The sequence below is a fragment of the Macaca mulatta genome, chromosome 12, assembly GCF_049350105.2.
Source record: "Macaca mulatta isolate MMU2019108-1 chromosome 12, T2T-MMU8v2.0, whole genome shotgun sequence".
In the NCBI taxonomy this organism is placed as follows: domain Eukaryota; kingdom Metazoa; phylum Chordata; class Mammalia; order Primates; family Cercopithecidae; genus Macaca; species Macaca mulatta.
In genome coordinates, this window is record NC_133417.1 from 25959892 (window position 1) to 25976158 (window position 16267).

At 42.4% G+C, this 16267-nt stretch overlaps 1 protein-coding gene across 5 annotated transcripts in view; it reads left to right on the plus strand.

Annotated features, from left to right (window-relative positions):
* Positions 1–16267, plus strand: part of MGAT5 (alpha-1,6-mannosylglycoprotein 6-beta-N-acetylglucosaminyltransferase) — a 336921-nt gene that overhangs the window by 231890 nt on the left and 88764 nt on the right. For all 5 annotated transcript variants that reach the window (XR_013401979.1, XM_015109959.3, XM_015109960.3 and 2 more), the window contains exon 11: positions 6837–6970. Coding sequence is in view for 4 of the 5 variants with exons in the window: in XM_015109959.3 (XP_014965445.1) it covers positions 6837–6970 (134 nt within the window). In the remaining variant the exon portion in view is untranslated. The remainder of the gene's footprint in view (positions 1–6836; positions 6971–16267) is intronic.

The window sequence follows — 16267 nt, forward strand, 5'->3', positions numbered from 1 at the left end:
ACTCTACGCAGATTTGAAAACCATTGTTTCCAAGACTCTTCTACAGTCAAGTGGCTAGTTCCTAAGTCATAGTTATTTGGGGATGCTTTTGTTATTTCTTGAGATTTAACTGATGCTTTTTTTATGGTTGCCAGGTACCTGGCTTGGCATATATTTAGGTATTATTTCAGTCTCTGCCTGTAGTCCATGCATACGGCTTGTTTTAAACTCCTGAAGGCCATCTTTTATTTTTCACAGTCTCAAACAAGGTGCATTATGTCTCAGTAAATAAATGCAAGAAATCTGCCTGCACAGAAAAATAAGAGCGAAGGCATTTGCCTTTACCATTTAGAAGAGAGAGCTCTAAAATTGATGACTTGCACTGTAAATTTTCCAGTATTTGGATAGCTCTAATTATCTGCATGCACCACACCCTCATTTACAACTTCATCTGGCTTGTGTAAAAACATTGGCAGTGGTAAATCATCTTTATCTAATTGAGTTTTTTCCTCTCTTTCCCTAGAGTTGATGGCTGAAATTAACAGTAGCAGGCATTACAAGATACCCCATCCCTGGTCTTCAGATCTCAGACCTTATTTTTATATCCTACAAAAAATTCAATAACCTTTGAAATCAGTTCTGCTTAACAGCCTCACTTTTCATATCATTACCATAGAACATTTACTACATTGCCTGAGCAAACTGTGTTCGTATAGTTTTATTTATTATGTGTGTATGTGTTAAGTACCTACAACATTTTGGCTGTCATTCACAATGTGAAGACACAGAAGAATTTGCCTTCTGGGTGCTCACATTCTGTATAGTGAAGGCTGGAGAATATTCAACGTTTCTTGGTACTTGTGGAAATTTGGAGCAGAAAAGACAGGGAGCTATAACGAAGTTGAGAGAAGAGCAGATTGGGGATTCTGGAGGTGTTTAGAACTTTCCCATATCACCTTCCACCTCTTTGATTTTTTTTTTTTTTTTTTTTTTTTACCCCCTTCTCCTCTTTCCCAAATCCTTGTAAGGTGCTCCTTAGTAAAGGCTACAGAGGTGACTAAGCCTAAGTATTTTCTTGTTCCTTATGAGCATCAGTTTAAGAGTTAGATTGGAATCTTTATTTGGTTGTCGATTTTGTCCTTTTGTTCAGTGTGTGTCCCCTGACCATCTGTGGCGTGTCTAAGTCTCTGTTCTCCAGAAGCTTACTTTCAGTGGAGTCAGGAGGTATGCAAAAATAAGACTTTCTCATACTTCCACTTTAGAAATTACAGACCCAGGTGAATGGAGCAGGGAAAATTTGAATGCAGAGGCGAGGAACATCCTAGTTGTGGCAACTAGAGGCCAGTTTTCCCAGGGTCCTCAAGACCCTGTCGCTTACTACGCTGCTTTTTGCTCATTTCTCTCTACTTCCTTGCTGTTTCTTGAGTAGAATAGGCACACTCCCCCTCAGGACCTTTGCATTGGTTGTCCCATCTCTTGGAACATTCTTCTTTTAGACTTCTCCATCTCCTCCTTTAGGTTTTAAACTCAAATGTCATTTCAGTGAGACTGACTGTGACCTCCTCTTTTAAAATGCAACTCCTTCCTTCCCCAACTTTCTACTCCCCTTCCCTGCTTTATTTTCCTCTGTAACTGTATTGCTATCCAGTATTTATGTTTCACTTACTTTTACTTTCTTTTTCCTCCCCTGGAATCTGAGATATATAATGGCAGGAATTTTAGCTGCTTTGTTTATTGCTGGAACTCTAACATCCTGAAGAGTGGCTGGCACATAGTAGGCATTCAGAAAGTCTTTTATTGATGGAATTAAACTAGAATGAACAATATTGCCTATTCTGTTTTTAGTCCATGCAGCAATGTAGGGAAGGAGACAGTTGTACAAATTTAAGATTGCAGAAACTTCTTTATGCCAGTGGCCTCATCTTACTTTCTTGTGTCTTCCCAGGGAACTTACTTACATTGTTGGGCTTTCGGACCATAATGATTGTCATTTTCATTGACATTCCAACCCTGAATTTCTCCCAGGATTTGGAGCTCACAGCCATTTTTATTTGCATGATCAAATTGAATGATGGCTTGTGGATAAAAAATTTTGCCTGGCAAAACAGGAATTTTAGAACCAAGTCAGTTCCCATTCATGCAAATAATAAGCCTGTTGGCTGTAGCTAAGGATCAGTTAACTTCCATGTACAATTTTATTTTTAGGGCATGACAACCAAAGGAGCTATTTGTGATTGAAACTGCCATTTTGGCCTTTAACTTGAATCAGGAGGGCTCTTGCCTTTAAGCTCTGTGCAGACCAGTGAGGAGTAGGATCAGCCTTGTGGTTCCTTCAGTCTGAGTCTTAGCTTTCAGCAGTGTTATTCTTCTAAGGAGTCCATTCCCTCCTAAATTGCTTTTTGACACTTGAAAATTTTACCCTGAAGTGCCTTTTGTCAACAGTTTAGGCACTCATCTTCTCAGCTCAACTGTATATTAGTTTCCCTAGCCTGCATCCCAGCCTTCTCTCTTGAAGAAACTAGTGTCACCAACATTTAGGGGAAAAAAAATCAGTTTTTGTAAAATTTTTCACATAACGTAGTAATGTATAGTTTTTTAATCCAGAATTCTTGTGTGACATAACTATTTTTCAATGCATTTGTTTCTATCGTCAGTTTTATCAGAATCAGCAAAAATGTCATGAATATGATGACAAGCATTATTCATTTTCAGCCATACAAAAAAAACAGAAGAAATGTTACTAGAAACCCACAAATCTAGATTTTACAATTAACCATTTACTGTATCGATCCATATGCCAATCTTCTCTCTATCCATCAATTCACCTTTTTTGCTGTTTTTTTTTTTTGGGGGGGGGGATACATAAAAGAACCCTCTGATGCCTCAGCTTGACATCATTAACTGGAATTCAATATTTTGAGGGGAAAAATGATCCACAAACTTAGAAAAAAAGACCAGTAATAGTGGTTATTTCTAGGTGATGAAAGATATGTAACTTATTTTTTTCTCATATCTTTATTATCTGAAAAAAGTTTTAATCTGAGGATATATTTCTGTTATAATCAGGAAAACCAATAAATCCATTTGTATTTAGGAAAAAGAAAAGGTTGTTTATTGCAGAAGTCTGAGCAAAAAGTGAGAAGGTCTGGACTAACAAATATGAAAGGAAAGGCTGAGTTGATGGATTTTTGAGAAACTAATATCCCTGGGACTGCTGACTGTGAGGGCTAAAGAATGGGCCCAGGCTGGCACTGGGGTTTCTTCTCTTGGTGACCAGGGACGTGAAGATACATAACATTCTTAGAGATGTTTGGGACTAACTGATAGCAAAAGCAGACCTCAGAAATTTATGCAATTGAAAGAAAGCTCTTGAAGTAGTTGGTAAGCTCCTTGAGGGCAGAAACTCATCTTTATATTGTAATTTGTCAATACTTATCATATAACCTGGTTTGTAGAAATGCTTCAAAACGTTTGTCATTGAATGAATTATTCAAGCTAAGCTAATAGTATTTCTTAGAAGTAGTTATCATCATACTCTGCTCAGGGAACACATCAAGCTGATTTGTAATCATTTGTAAATAGGTGCTTCCAAAGTGCTTAAAATAGTGTTTCTCTTAATAAGAGATGTTTTGTTCTAAATTATCTTAAAATCATTGCTAATGTCTGGCAAATCTCCTGTAGTTTTGTAGCATGTAAAAAAAAAAAAATCTGTGTGGTCCCATATACATATATGGCACAAGGTACTCAAGAAACTGAGGTGATACTGCATATGTATTCTGGATCCCTCTTGTGTATTTTGCTGTACCTTAGAACATTATTTTCCTCTGAAGCATGGTTTACCACTGCTGTTCACAGGATGCAGAAAATTATTTGGACTATGAGGCTGTATGTTAGAGTGACTTAAGGAGTTGATGCCCTGAAAGCAGCCAGTCTGACTCTGAATCCTAGTGTTGCCATTTCCTAGCATGTAGACTTGGGTAGTTAAACCAAATCTCTCTCTGTTTTCTTATCTGTACAAACATGTTACACGGTTATGAGGTTAAAATGGAAGAGTCACTATAATGCACTTAGCACAAAATTTGGCATGTAGTCAGAACTCAAAATATCAGTCATCTTTTTTAAAAATCACATTTGTTTATCCTCTGGGATGAAGGTATTACTGAAAGTACAGGATTTCCTGCATCCCGTTTGAGATTTGTTTGATTTACCTTAAAATGTAAATACCTTCTCTTTGAAATCCTCCCAACACAATAAAAGTCTCTGTTCCCTTCCTAAGGCAGAACAAAAAAGAAAGGTTGGCCTGAAATTTGAACTCAATGAAATGGACATTTCAGATAACATCCTCCTGGACTTGTGGCTTTTGATTTATTATAAGCACCATTAAGAACACTTGTGATAAGACCAGGGCGCTCTCGGCAGATGTTACCAGGCAGGCTCCAGCTGGTGTTCAGATCCTTGGAAGCAAGCCACACTGGACCTGTAGTTACTTCAGAATCACCTGCTGGGGCGAGTCACAGCTGAGCAGACCCTTATGTGGTCAAGGTTTCGTGTCCTGTGGCAAGTTTAGAGTCACCTGGGAGGAGAAGGCATGTAGAGGTCAGACCAGTGCTCAGGCCTTGGCTCATTAAATGTGGTGATACTGTTTGTAAATCTCAAGTCTCACCTGAGGTCCTTTAAACCACACTTGCAGGTTGTTGATCCCTAAGTTAACATTTCACAAGGTGAGACAGGAGTTAAAGTGTTTGGATGAAAACATAGAGGAGAGTTTAGATGTGAAATTCATAGTGTCAGAGTTGATTGAATACCAAATTATAGTCATAGCAGCAAAAGCCCACCATTCCTCACAAGTTTTTCTGATATTTACTTCTCCCTCCCACCAGTCAAGCTAGAAGCTAGGAGAATCTTTCACACAAAAATGTTACATAAATGTATTTTTTCATTTGGGTGGCTAAAGCATTTTATTTTTTACTATGCATTAGTATATTATAATATGAAATAAAACCCATTGTTTTACTTGCTGGATTATTTAAGTGCCTACCTAGGGACTAAATGACTACATTTCAGAAACAAATATTTCAAGCATCATGCTTTAATCACCATGTAAATTTTCTGAAAATAAAAAAAAATTAAAAACACCTGATCCTGAAGTAGAGTGCCAGGTTTGAGTTCAAAACTTTTAGAATTAACAAAAAATTTTACAAAGAAATATTTTAAGCTGCACCATAACACTGAGAATGCACACAGGCTGTGTTCCTGTCCCTGCTAATCCTTCAAAATTCCCTGTGCCCTCAGCTCCTCAAAAGGGGGAGGAAAAACAACCATTGCCTCTTGTTGGCAGTAGAATTTATTCAGTAATTTACTTTCCAGCCAACTGCAGCCATTGCCATTGCCTCTGGGCACTTGTTCAAAAACGCAGAAATGAAATAACAGATTGGCCAGACTGAACACAACTCCCCAGTCACAACCCTATTATCTCCTCATTCTGTCACCCCCATTAGGCAAAAGCCTGGGAAACGGAGGCTGACAACACAGTATTTACATGGCTCTTGCATTTCCACAGCTCAGGGCTTCCTGCCAGTGTCCCTTCTTCATCGTGTTCCCCTGCATGCATGGTGGGTGACATTGGAGTCTGGGCATCCTAGGCCTGTGCTGCAGGCTCGCCTTTGCCCATCTGTCTGTCTGAAAGGATTTCTGTGCTAGTACAAGCCTGGGAAACCACTCCTCAGTCCTAGGACAACCAGAATGAGATGAAGGGACCAGCTTTCTCTATTTGCTGACCACCTACCTGTGAATGGATGTGGTTAAGGTTGCAGTGTGTGGACTTTTCAGAATCTTGTGTATATCTCAATTTACCAGGAGGAATTTGGTTTCATGTTATTTATAGCTGTTCTATTCAGGTCAGAGCCAAGCAGAGCAGTTGCTTCATTTAATATCAGCCACACATGGTCTCAGCAGGCTCATCTGAAAAACTGAGATTTCTCTTGACGGAATGAAGGTAAAGGAGAAGAGGGTCTCTGTTTAATCCAGAGAGAATTATTTTCTGACTGTCACTTGCTGGTGAAATGCCTTTTACAATTACAGGCACGAGATGCAGATGTTTGGAGAGGGTGTGGGGTTGCTGTACCCCTTGGTAAAGTGTTAGAGAAGTTACAGAACCCAAAAGAGAGAAATCCAAAATTTTCTTTTCCAGAATAGCGTACTCTGTAGACAGTATTCCTTTGCAGTGGTTGGTGTTTTTTTGGAGTGGTTTGTGCCCCAGCAAGCTTTACCTTTTATTCTGTCTTCATTCCATGCACCTGTTCAATATAACCCCATAATGACATCTTTTATGAGTGAGTAATTCTTAGAGGAGATGAAAGGTTCTGGGGATTATTCATCACTCTATCCCTAAACCTCTTGTTATGTAGCTGGGTGAAAAACACAGCTGGAGTCAGATTCAGTTACATGGGGGCTCTGCGCCTATTCAGAACTCCCGATCAGCCCTGCCCCCTACAGGTTTTTGGCCAGTGGGTGGTGAAACCTGGGTGAGAGCACTTCTGCTGGGAAACGGACAGTAGCCTTATTCTGAGGCAACAAGGAAAAGAATACACAGCTTAATGATTTTCAGACAGATGTATTTTCCCTAAAAAGAGCAGGTTTTGGTTCAGGTTAATCCATCCTAGAGAGAAGTGTTCTCATGACGGTTTTACTGGGAACGTGTGGGAGAGAGCAATCCCTCACCTCCCTCAGGTGTAAGAAAGAACAAGGTAAGATGAAAACATTTTGTTACGGGTAAGATGGCCTGTGTTAAATATGTGATTGTTGTTTCTTCTTGCTGATTGGACACTAACTGTCCTCTCCATTTCTTTGCACACCAGCTCATACCCCAGACAACAGCTTTCTGGGGTTTGTGGTCGAGCAGCACCTGAACTCCAGTGACATCCACCACATTAATGAAATCAAAAGGCAGAACCAGTCCCTTGTGTATGGCAAAGTGGATAGCTTCTGGAAGGTGAGTCAGTCTGTGCGTGCGTCTCTCTCTGAAAAGAAGCTTGTTGGGTAATTTAACTTTGATCCAGGGAGTAGTCAAGCCAAGTGCCCAGGGCTTAATGGGATCTACTTAGACATAAACAAGAATGTGCAAGGATTCAGTTGCTCAGCATTTGGGTTTCTAACCAAGGCTGTACCTGCTCTTCTGGTAGTGGCTATACAACAGCCCCCTTCACTCTGCATGTCAGAAGGGACACATTCTAGCTGCTTTCACACCTTGTACTTGCTTCTGAGAGCCAGGGCCCTCCAGGGGTTGAATATCTTTCTGGAGCAAGGTACCGCACAGGGAGAAACTTGACCGAGGGGAGTCTCCCTCTGCTTCTGGGAGGTAGTCTGTGGAGATAGTCAACTCCCTTTCCTGGGAAACGCAGTGGCCTTCACATCCTCTTGGCTATAGTCACTACTCACCTGATGTGGAAAGTAAATTCTTGCTGGGGCTGACTGTAGGCAGTTTGTTCAGGGAGGTCTTGGCTGAAACAGCACTCTTGGCTACAGACCAAACCAAGTTTTCCAAAAGCCTTGGGCCCCTTGGCCCTCCTAAGTTGATTTCCAGAGTACATCTGGGGAAAGTGTAACAGGAGAGGAACCAGATTGGATGTGACCTGTTGACAGGTAATGCAGATATTTTTATGTGGGAAGTCTGCCTCAATAGGTAAATATCATAATTTTTCTTTGAGGAAATGTTTTTTAGAAGATAGAAGTCTTCAGGAGCTCACAACGTGCCTCTTCCTAAATAAAAAAATTAATTGCTTTCTTGAATGATCACAGACTGTGGTCTCATGTTACTTCCTAACCAAGGAAGTTAGGAATCCTACAACTGAAGGAGTACAGGTGATGTACAGGATAAAGAATTCCTTGGTACTGCTTTTCTGACCCTGTGTTCAGAAAAGGAAAAGCAGTGCCCTACCCACCAGCTCTAAGGTGCTAACTACACCAAAGGGATGATGAGATCAGCCCACCTCCAGGGAGGCAGATTTAATTCCAGACAACTCTGTCTTAAACAGCTAAACCTTTGTCTTTGTTTAGTACAGTAGTTCTCAGCTGCAGACTATTTTATTTACCGATTCCCCTATGCCCAGGGAACATTTGACAGTGTCTGGAGACAATTTTGGTTGTGATGTCTGGTCAGTGGTGCTACAAGCATGTAGTGGGTAGAGGCCAGGGATGCTGTACATGTCCTACAATGAATGGGATGGCCCCTGGCACAAAATACCAGTAATGCCAAGTGTGAAAAACCCCCGGCTGGTAAGAATGTTTCCTCTGTATGTTATGCCATACTTTGTTGTCTCAAGTAAAATGAAAGTTAATCTAGATTGTAAATGGCTATCGAAGATGGTCCCATAAATTTGTGTTGCTGTCCTTGTGTAAAAATGTGTCCTGTGTTGATAGTGCATTTTCCAGCTGACTTTCAGCCAGACTTGGGTTAAAACAGGCATCTTAGGTGTTCTCATGCTCAGCTTGTTCATGAAATTAATGGTTTGTGGCGTTAGTTTTAGGCGGACTGTGGCTTTTAAAGAAAAACCTCTGTACCTGCTTGAAGATATCTTGCATGTCTGTGTGGGCTTGATACAGAAATTATATCACTTTGTTTGGGGGCCAAGTGCAACTACCTCCTAGCACCCTTTGGCAACTTTCCCTTTCCCTGGAAAACTTTCCCTTTCCCTGGAAAAACAAAACAATAAATTGCTTCTGAAAGATTTTGGTCACCTGTTTTGGATAAATTAATACTGCCACTAAAAGGGTGACTTTTCTGTGCCAGTAAGAATACCAAGGCCAGGCGTGGTGGCTCATGCCTGTAATCCCAGCACGTTGGGAGGCCGAGGCGGGTGGATCACCTGAGGTCAGGAGTTTGCGACCAGCCTAACATGGTGAAAACTCATCTCTACTAAATACAAAACAATTAACTAGGCATGGTGGTGGGCACCTGTAATCCGAGCTACTTGGGAAGATGAGACAGGAGAATCCATTGTATCTGGGAGGTGGATGTTGCAGTGAGCTGAGATCACACCATTGCACTCCAGCCTGGGCAACAAGAGCGAAACTCCATCTCAAAAAAAAAAAAAAAAAGGAATCCCAAAAGCATTAACCATGTTGCTCAAGTGATCTGGAGTGAGATTTAGAAATCTGTCCATGTTTTGAGGTGTTAAAACTCCATGTGTGCCCAAGCTTCTGTTTACCTGTGCCATGCGTCACCTAAAGACTACAAAAGGTTGGGTTGCAGTGTGTCCACATTCATCTTTGCCTGAGTAATAACACCCAAAAATCCTGGGTGTTACTTCAGTTTTATTACATCCGGCATTCTGTGCTGGAAAAAGCCCAAGAAGGTGAAAAATCCTATAAAGTTTTCACAGGAATTGAGGACATCTTCTCCAACTCTAGAAGACAGCACAGTATGTGAGAGTTTAGTTTCTTTTTCCAAAGCGTGTGCATCCCAGAGTGTTTAGTGAATGCACACAGAAAACCAATGTGCCTTTTAAGTGAGATGTTATTCCAACCACATTTCTAAAGTTACCTTCAACATAAGCTTTAGCTAGCAGGATGTTTTATCAGTGATCTTCCCCATCTTGTGTCCCATTCCCCTCTCCTCTACCCAATCCTGATTCACGTCAGAGAGCTTCAGGAAGGGAACTGGCACCTTTGTGTCCTGGGGGGTTTAGGATTGCAACTGGGAGATGTGGGAGGGCACAGTTTGGACCAGATGACTTTGGAAGGTCTTCTTTCACCTCAGATTCTAGGACTTTAAATTCTGAAGATTCCTGCTGTGCCATAAATCCTCCTTCACTCTTCCCACCACCCTCCTTCTTGAGGGAATCTCCCTACCCATCTTGCCACTTAAGTGGGAAATGCAAACATGTAACTCCCTCCAGTGTTGGCTGATTGGATTCTGGAGTTGTCCTCTGATCCAGTGCAGTCCAGCTTTTTGGTGGCTGGAACTATAATTCTGGCTCAGAAAGCTGAGCTGCATCAATGAGATTCTTCAGTTGGTGTTAGAAAACAGAGTCACTGAGAGTGAGCCATGTTAACAGAAATCAAAAAAATGTGTCCATAGCAGGAGGGTGAGGCAGAAGCCTTCCAGGAGTCCACTTGATGAAGCAGGACCCATGTTGACAGGGAGAGGGTGCTGTTGAGAGGATAATGCATTCCTCCACAAGGAGAGGCACCGCTCTGACTGATTAGGGTGCAGTGGAGGGCCTGATAGAGTGGAAGATACAGATACAACTCCTGCAGCCTGGAGAGAAAGAGAAAGTAGCTGCTGGAGTTTCTGGTAGCTTTCTTGTCCCAGATCATGTATCCTTTCTCACACTCTGGTCTTGCAGTATCTGAGTGCTCTGTTCCTATAGTCGTATCAGTATATTTACTAAAATACTAGATACTAAATGCCTATCAAGAAAAACAAGTCTATTAAATATACAAGCTAAGGAGGAGTGAACTTGTCCTTTAATCTCCTGTCCCCAGATTCATGACCAAGGTACTCAGTGGTCTTGTCCTGATGTTACAGTCCATGATGGGGAGGTTGAGGTGGGGAGGGGAATCTTGCCATCAGATTCCAGAATCCCAAGGGTATCAACTTAGGAACCACCTCTGCCCAGGCCCCTTCATATCAAATGAGACTGCTAACAGCCTGATCCCAAATACAAGTCTCTCTTCTTGTAGGACCTCAGGAACCTACAGTTCTGGGTCCCTGACCTCTACCTCTGAGACCATCTAATGATCCACTCCTGCTAACACTAGAGATGTGCCCAGAAGAACAGCAATCTATCCAGTATGGTCAAATTCAAAATCCTTCTACATTCTTTTAAATAAAGTCATCAGAAATGGAAAATTGGTCAACTTTGTAAAAAGAGATTTTTGAAATATGGGAATTGAAGTGTTAACTATATTACTTTAATTTCTGTGTTTCTTTAAAAATAGTATCCTGAGCATAACTGAATTTTCAAGTGCTGGTGCAGGGTTAGTATCTTATGTTTTCATGATCCTACTATGATCTTATTACAAGTTAATACATGATCGCTGCTAAGGTAAATGTCCTGGAGGCCTTTCTTTGACCACGTCAGGAGAACAAGAGTTGCCTCTGAATCACACATTGGGGTTCAGACTCGCAACTTAACCACTTGTAAGGTGGTTGACTGTCCTGAGCCTCAGGTTCCTAGCCTGTAAAGTTGGGACAGTAATAGCTGCTGGCTTCTCGGCCTTACTAGTGCACATATCACCTGAGGATCTTGTTAAAATGCAGATTCTGGTTCATACCTGGAATGAGACCAAGACTCTTTCTTACAAGCATCCAGGTGATACCGATGGGCTGTTAGAAGAGCATGCTTTGAGCAGCAAGGTCTTAGGATAGTTGGAATTTGTACAGTGTGTGGCACAAAGTAGCTGACCGATTCATAAATAAATAACTCCTATTTTCTACTTACCTTTGTCTTCCTGCTGCTCTTGTCAGACTGCTACCTGTCACTTTTTGCTACTGTGGGTGCCTAGTTCAGTCACCCTCATTCTCACTTTCATATTTGTAGACCTTGCTACTTCTGATCTCTGCCACCCAGCCCCAAGAGCCAGGTAAAGCTGTGGTGAGCAGTGGACTGTAAGAGGAGGTGAGAGGCACGCTGTCTTCCTTGTGTCCTGCTGTCCTGGTTTGTACATTCAGGTGCCACTGGGCCGTGTAATCATAGACTTGGAGATGGATGACTGGGTTCAAATCCTGACTGGGCCACCAGCTGCCTAAGGTTGAGTACATTACTTAGCTGGTGCACAGTAAGTCTAAATACATGTTTGCTGCTCTTATTAATGTCATTATTGGGGCCAGATAGGAAATGCTGCAATGGGAATTGGTGGGGAGGTGAGCCAGGGAGTTCTATCCTATGAGGAAATGGAAAGTATAAGCCTGCCCAATGATACTCGAATTGTAATTCTTAATCTATGTAAGTGGTTGGCAAACTCTAGCCTGTGGACCAAATCTAGCCCAACATCTGTTTTTGTCAATTACATTTTACTGGAAGATGGCCATGGCCATTCCTTGTCCGTGGCTGCTTTTGCACTAAAATTGTAGAGTTAGGTAATTGTGGCAGACTGTATGACCCACAAAGCCTTAAAATATTTACTCTCTGGCCTTTCCTGGGAAAAGTTTTCTGACCCCAGAATTATGCCACATCCCAAGTAAACCAAGTCTCTCTCAGAACATTGGCCAACAGTCCCCGGCATGGATCTCATTAGAGGTCTTTTTCAGGGTTCTTGATTATATTCTTCTGTATGATTGAGGCTGGTGGATAGCCAATACGTGGAAAAGTGAAGTGTAAGTTAACTGAAATCGTGATCACTCTAGAGATGGAGCTCCAGGCATTGACCCTGGTACCTCTTTGTAGGCATTTAGCAAAAGGTAGTGCTTATTTAGTAACTAATGCGCTGATAATAAAAGAGCCTTGAATCTGTGTGGTGTTTCTGCTTCTTGGAGCCCTTCACAGCCATCATTTAAGGTGGTACAGGCTGATGCCTTTTAAGGAAACAAGGGCAGCTGTTATCTTCCTTAATCGTCCTGGTGTGTAGATGAGGAGCTGGCTCAAGGAGGGAGAGTGACATGGCCAAGTCCGAAGCAGGGTCAGGGCTCTGAGCTCTCCTCTTGGAGACTTGCCTCCCTGCTGCCAATAGTTCCATGGAGCTGCTCCACTGCCACTACCCTGGAGGGAGTGGGTCTGTGGTTACAGCAGGATTCTAAAGCTGGGAGGGAAGGTCTCTCTGGGTGAGCTAAGTGTACAGCAGCAGCCCTGAGCAAATACTGGCATCACAGGTAAAATGTTGCTCCTGGCTGCTCACCGCAGGATCGCCAAGTCAGCGACAGCCTTGCAGCCAGTTCTATAGAGTAAATAAGCCTGATATGAGCATTTCAAATAGTTTCCAGCTCCAGGCCCCAGGGCCTGGTGTGGTCCAGCCCTCGCCTACCTTGGCAACAACCAAAGTCAACCAGTCTTAACTGAATTTGAAAAGTTTCTTCTTATCTAGACCTCAAAGACATTGTGGTTTTAAAGCATCCCCTGAAATGACATATGATCCCTTTCCTATATGCCTGAGAAATCAGGCAGCAGAACTTTCAGAAATGTGACCCCACTTCCCCCACTCCTGTTCTACTTTATTCTCCATACAGCAGCAGCCAGAGTGATCTTTTCTAAAATGCAAATTGAATCGTGCTACTCCTTTGCTCAGACTCTGCAATGACTTCATTTCACACTTAGAACACCTTACCTTTACAGTGAAATCCAGTCTGGGTAGTGTGTTTTAGAGAGGTTCTCTGAAGCCAGCCACTCCTGCTCTGTACCTACTCCTCTCTGGCTCCTGGACTGTAGCCACAGGGGTCCTGTGTGTCACCCATTCCACCAGGGGCTACCACCCTCTTTAATGGCTGCTGCCTGTCCTGGCTCACCCCAACTGGAGCCACCAAGACCACCCTGTTCCACACTTGTGCCTCAACCAGATGTCACCCCTCCCCCTCCCTAGTATAGCACCCTGTTTATTCCTTTTATATCATTTGAATCATCTTGTAATCATATAATTATCTTTTGTTGTCAATCTGTCTTCCTTACTAGACTATAAGCTCTGAGAGAGTAGGAATTGCGCCTGTTTTGCTTACCCAGCTGCCTGGCACGTGGTAGGCACTCGGAAACCACTTGAAGATTGAATGAATCTCCCCTAGGTTTAGCTTAAATTACTGTTTATCCATGGAACCTGGGATACAACTTAGAATGCTTTCTGCCTAGGACACTCTCCTGTGTTCTCTGCTGACCCCAGGGAGACAAGAAGGGAGTCTGGTGGAAAAGGAACAGAGCTACACATGCACATTCCACAGACCCCATAGAGGCTTCAAGAGTTTTTCTAAACTTCTTGTGAGATTAGCAGGGAGATGGCATGGGAACAAGATGCTGCACAGGGCAATGGGAACTTGGCTATGGTCCAGCTCTGCTGTCATATGATTGGGACAGGCCACTCCAACCTCAGTTTCCTTGCTCGCATAAATGAAGGTATTGGTTTAAAAAAAGAATGAATTATTATACACAACAACATGGATGACTTCAAAATAAGAGGAGCATTTATACTGTTTGATTCTGTGTATATTATACATAGAAAACTCTAGAAATGCAAACCAATCCATAGTGACCAAAAACAGGTCATTGGTTGCTTAGGGAGGGGAGAGGAGGAGAGATGGATATGTTTGCTGTCTTGGGTGTGGTGATAGCTTTATGGTTTTCACAATGTAAGTGTGTGTGTCTGTGTATGAATGAGGCAGACTTTTATGTGTTCCCATAAAGTCTACAAATTTGCCAAAGTCTAGAAATTTCTTGTCCTTTACAGAAAAAATTTGACAACTCCTGGATGAGATCAGTAATTATTCACCTGTGTGTTTTTGGAGCCCTGGGGTCTGCTATTATAGGAGGGTCAAGGAGCAGCCACACAGGGTGGGCCCTGCCTCAACAGAGCAGTTCTCATATATCTGTGGCATAGATTGGGCTTTTGGCCTTCCAGTAAGATTTAACTGGGGAAAAGGGTGGTTAAAGTCTCTAGACTAGGTGACTGCTGCATCTGAGATAGAATCCCATTCTGAAAACTATGTAATTATCTAGCTTACTAATTTGGTTGACTTGGGCTTAGTTTAAATTAATGCAAAATTGGAAATGGGAGTCATTTGGAGAAATGCCATTTTATTTCATAGTAGGAATTAACTGCTCTTAGCTCATTGTTTTAATGAACCACCCAAGACCTTTGTGATTAAAGAATGTACTGAAACCCTTAAAAAGAACACATTTTTGTAAGTAGATTAAACCTTGTCATTCTGTTTTGTTCTTCAGGCTGCTTAGCCAGGCTTCTCTGCCCAGATAATACAGAGATAAATAAACCAGATAAATTTAAACCCACCCTAAGTCAAATTGGCATATATTTTGAAATAACAAAGTTGGAATCAGTTTTGTTGGATTTACTGGAAAGTCTGATGTGATCATAGCTATTTGTTCTGGTTCCAACCAGAAGAATGTTAAAAATTAGAAAATCATGTGTCTCCTGCTTATTTCCCCTGGGGGAAAAGTCAGAAAAGATCTTTTCATGATCCCTTGGAGATGGCGCTTGCCAGAGGCAGGGAGGACTGTAGGCACCAGTGGCAATGGTGAGCCCCTGGGGGCAGCCACTCACCAAGCTGTGGTTACCTGTGCCTAGCACATGATAAAGTGTACTCACATCACAGAGCCTGTTCTCTAAATTCAAGGATAAGATTGGAACAGGCAAGGGAGGAACAGAGGAGAAATCAGTTGCAAAGGGAAACATCAGAACTGAATCATTAGCTTTTAAGATTCTAAGAGCCATGGTCCAGGAGCCTCAAGGATTTGTTTTAATGGTGTTGGCTGTATGCTGACTATAACATAACCCCATGTGGCACCCCCTTGTAAGCATGTCAGTGTTTGGTAAGTGTATGTGAGTAGGAATCAATGTGGAACTAGGAGTCCATGGGACCCGGAGGGTAGTCTCACCCGATGTCATCACCCTACTGGTCCATTCCCTCTTTCAGCAAGCTTTATGCGATTGCCTTAGATCCATGAGGTTTCCTTGTCACACATTCTTCTTCTTGTACCCATTTCAGCCCGGAGACACTGATTGGACATGGTGTAGGGGAGTTGGAGGAGCCTTGGATGGGAAAGAAGATGCCCAGATTTTCATTTCCGTTGTGCCATTTATTGGCTACTTGTCCTCGGAAGTCATTTGCCCTCTGGGTCTCATTTTCCTTATCTGGCAGCCCTCCCAGCATCATTCTGAAATCTGTGAAGTTTCAGAAGAAGCTTTGAGTTGAATAACGAGTTCCATGTTCCAGGCTAAGTCATGCTTTCAGTCTCCTGTTTAAAAGTCTATCAAGAGGCCAGGTGCGCTGGCTCATGCCTGTAATCCCAGGACTTTCGGAGGCCGAGGAGGGTGGATCACGAGGTCAGGAGTTCAAGACCAGCCTGGCCAAGATGGTGAAACCCCATCTCTACTAAAAATACAAAAATTAGCTGGACATGGTGGTGGGCGCTTGTAATCCCAGCTACTCGGGAGGCTGAGGCAGAGAACTGCTTGAACTGAGGAGGCGGAGGTTGCAGTGAGCCGAAATCGTGCTACTGCACTCCAGCCTGGGCCACACAGCGAGACTCGCATCTCAAAAATAAAAATAAAAAAATAAGTCTATCAAGTTTTGGGGCATAAGGGTGAGAGGAAAATAAAACCAAGGCCCCTTTGTCAGCATACAGCTTCA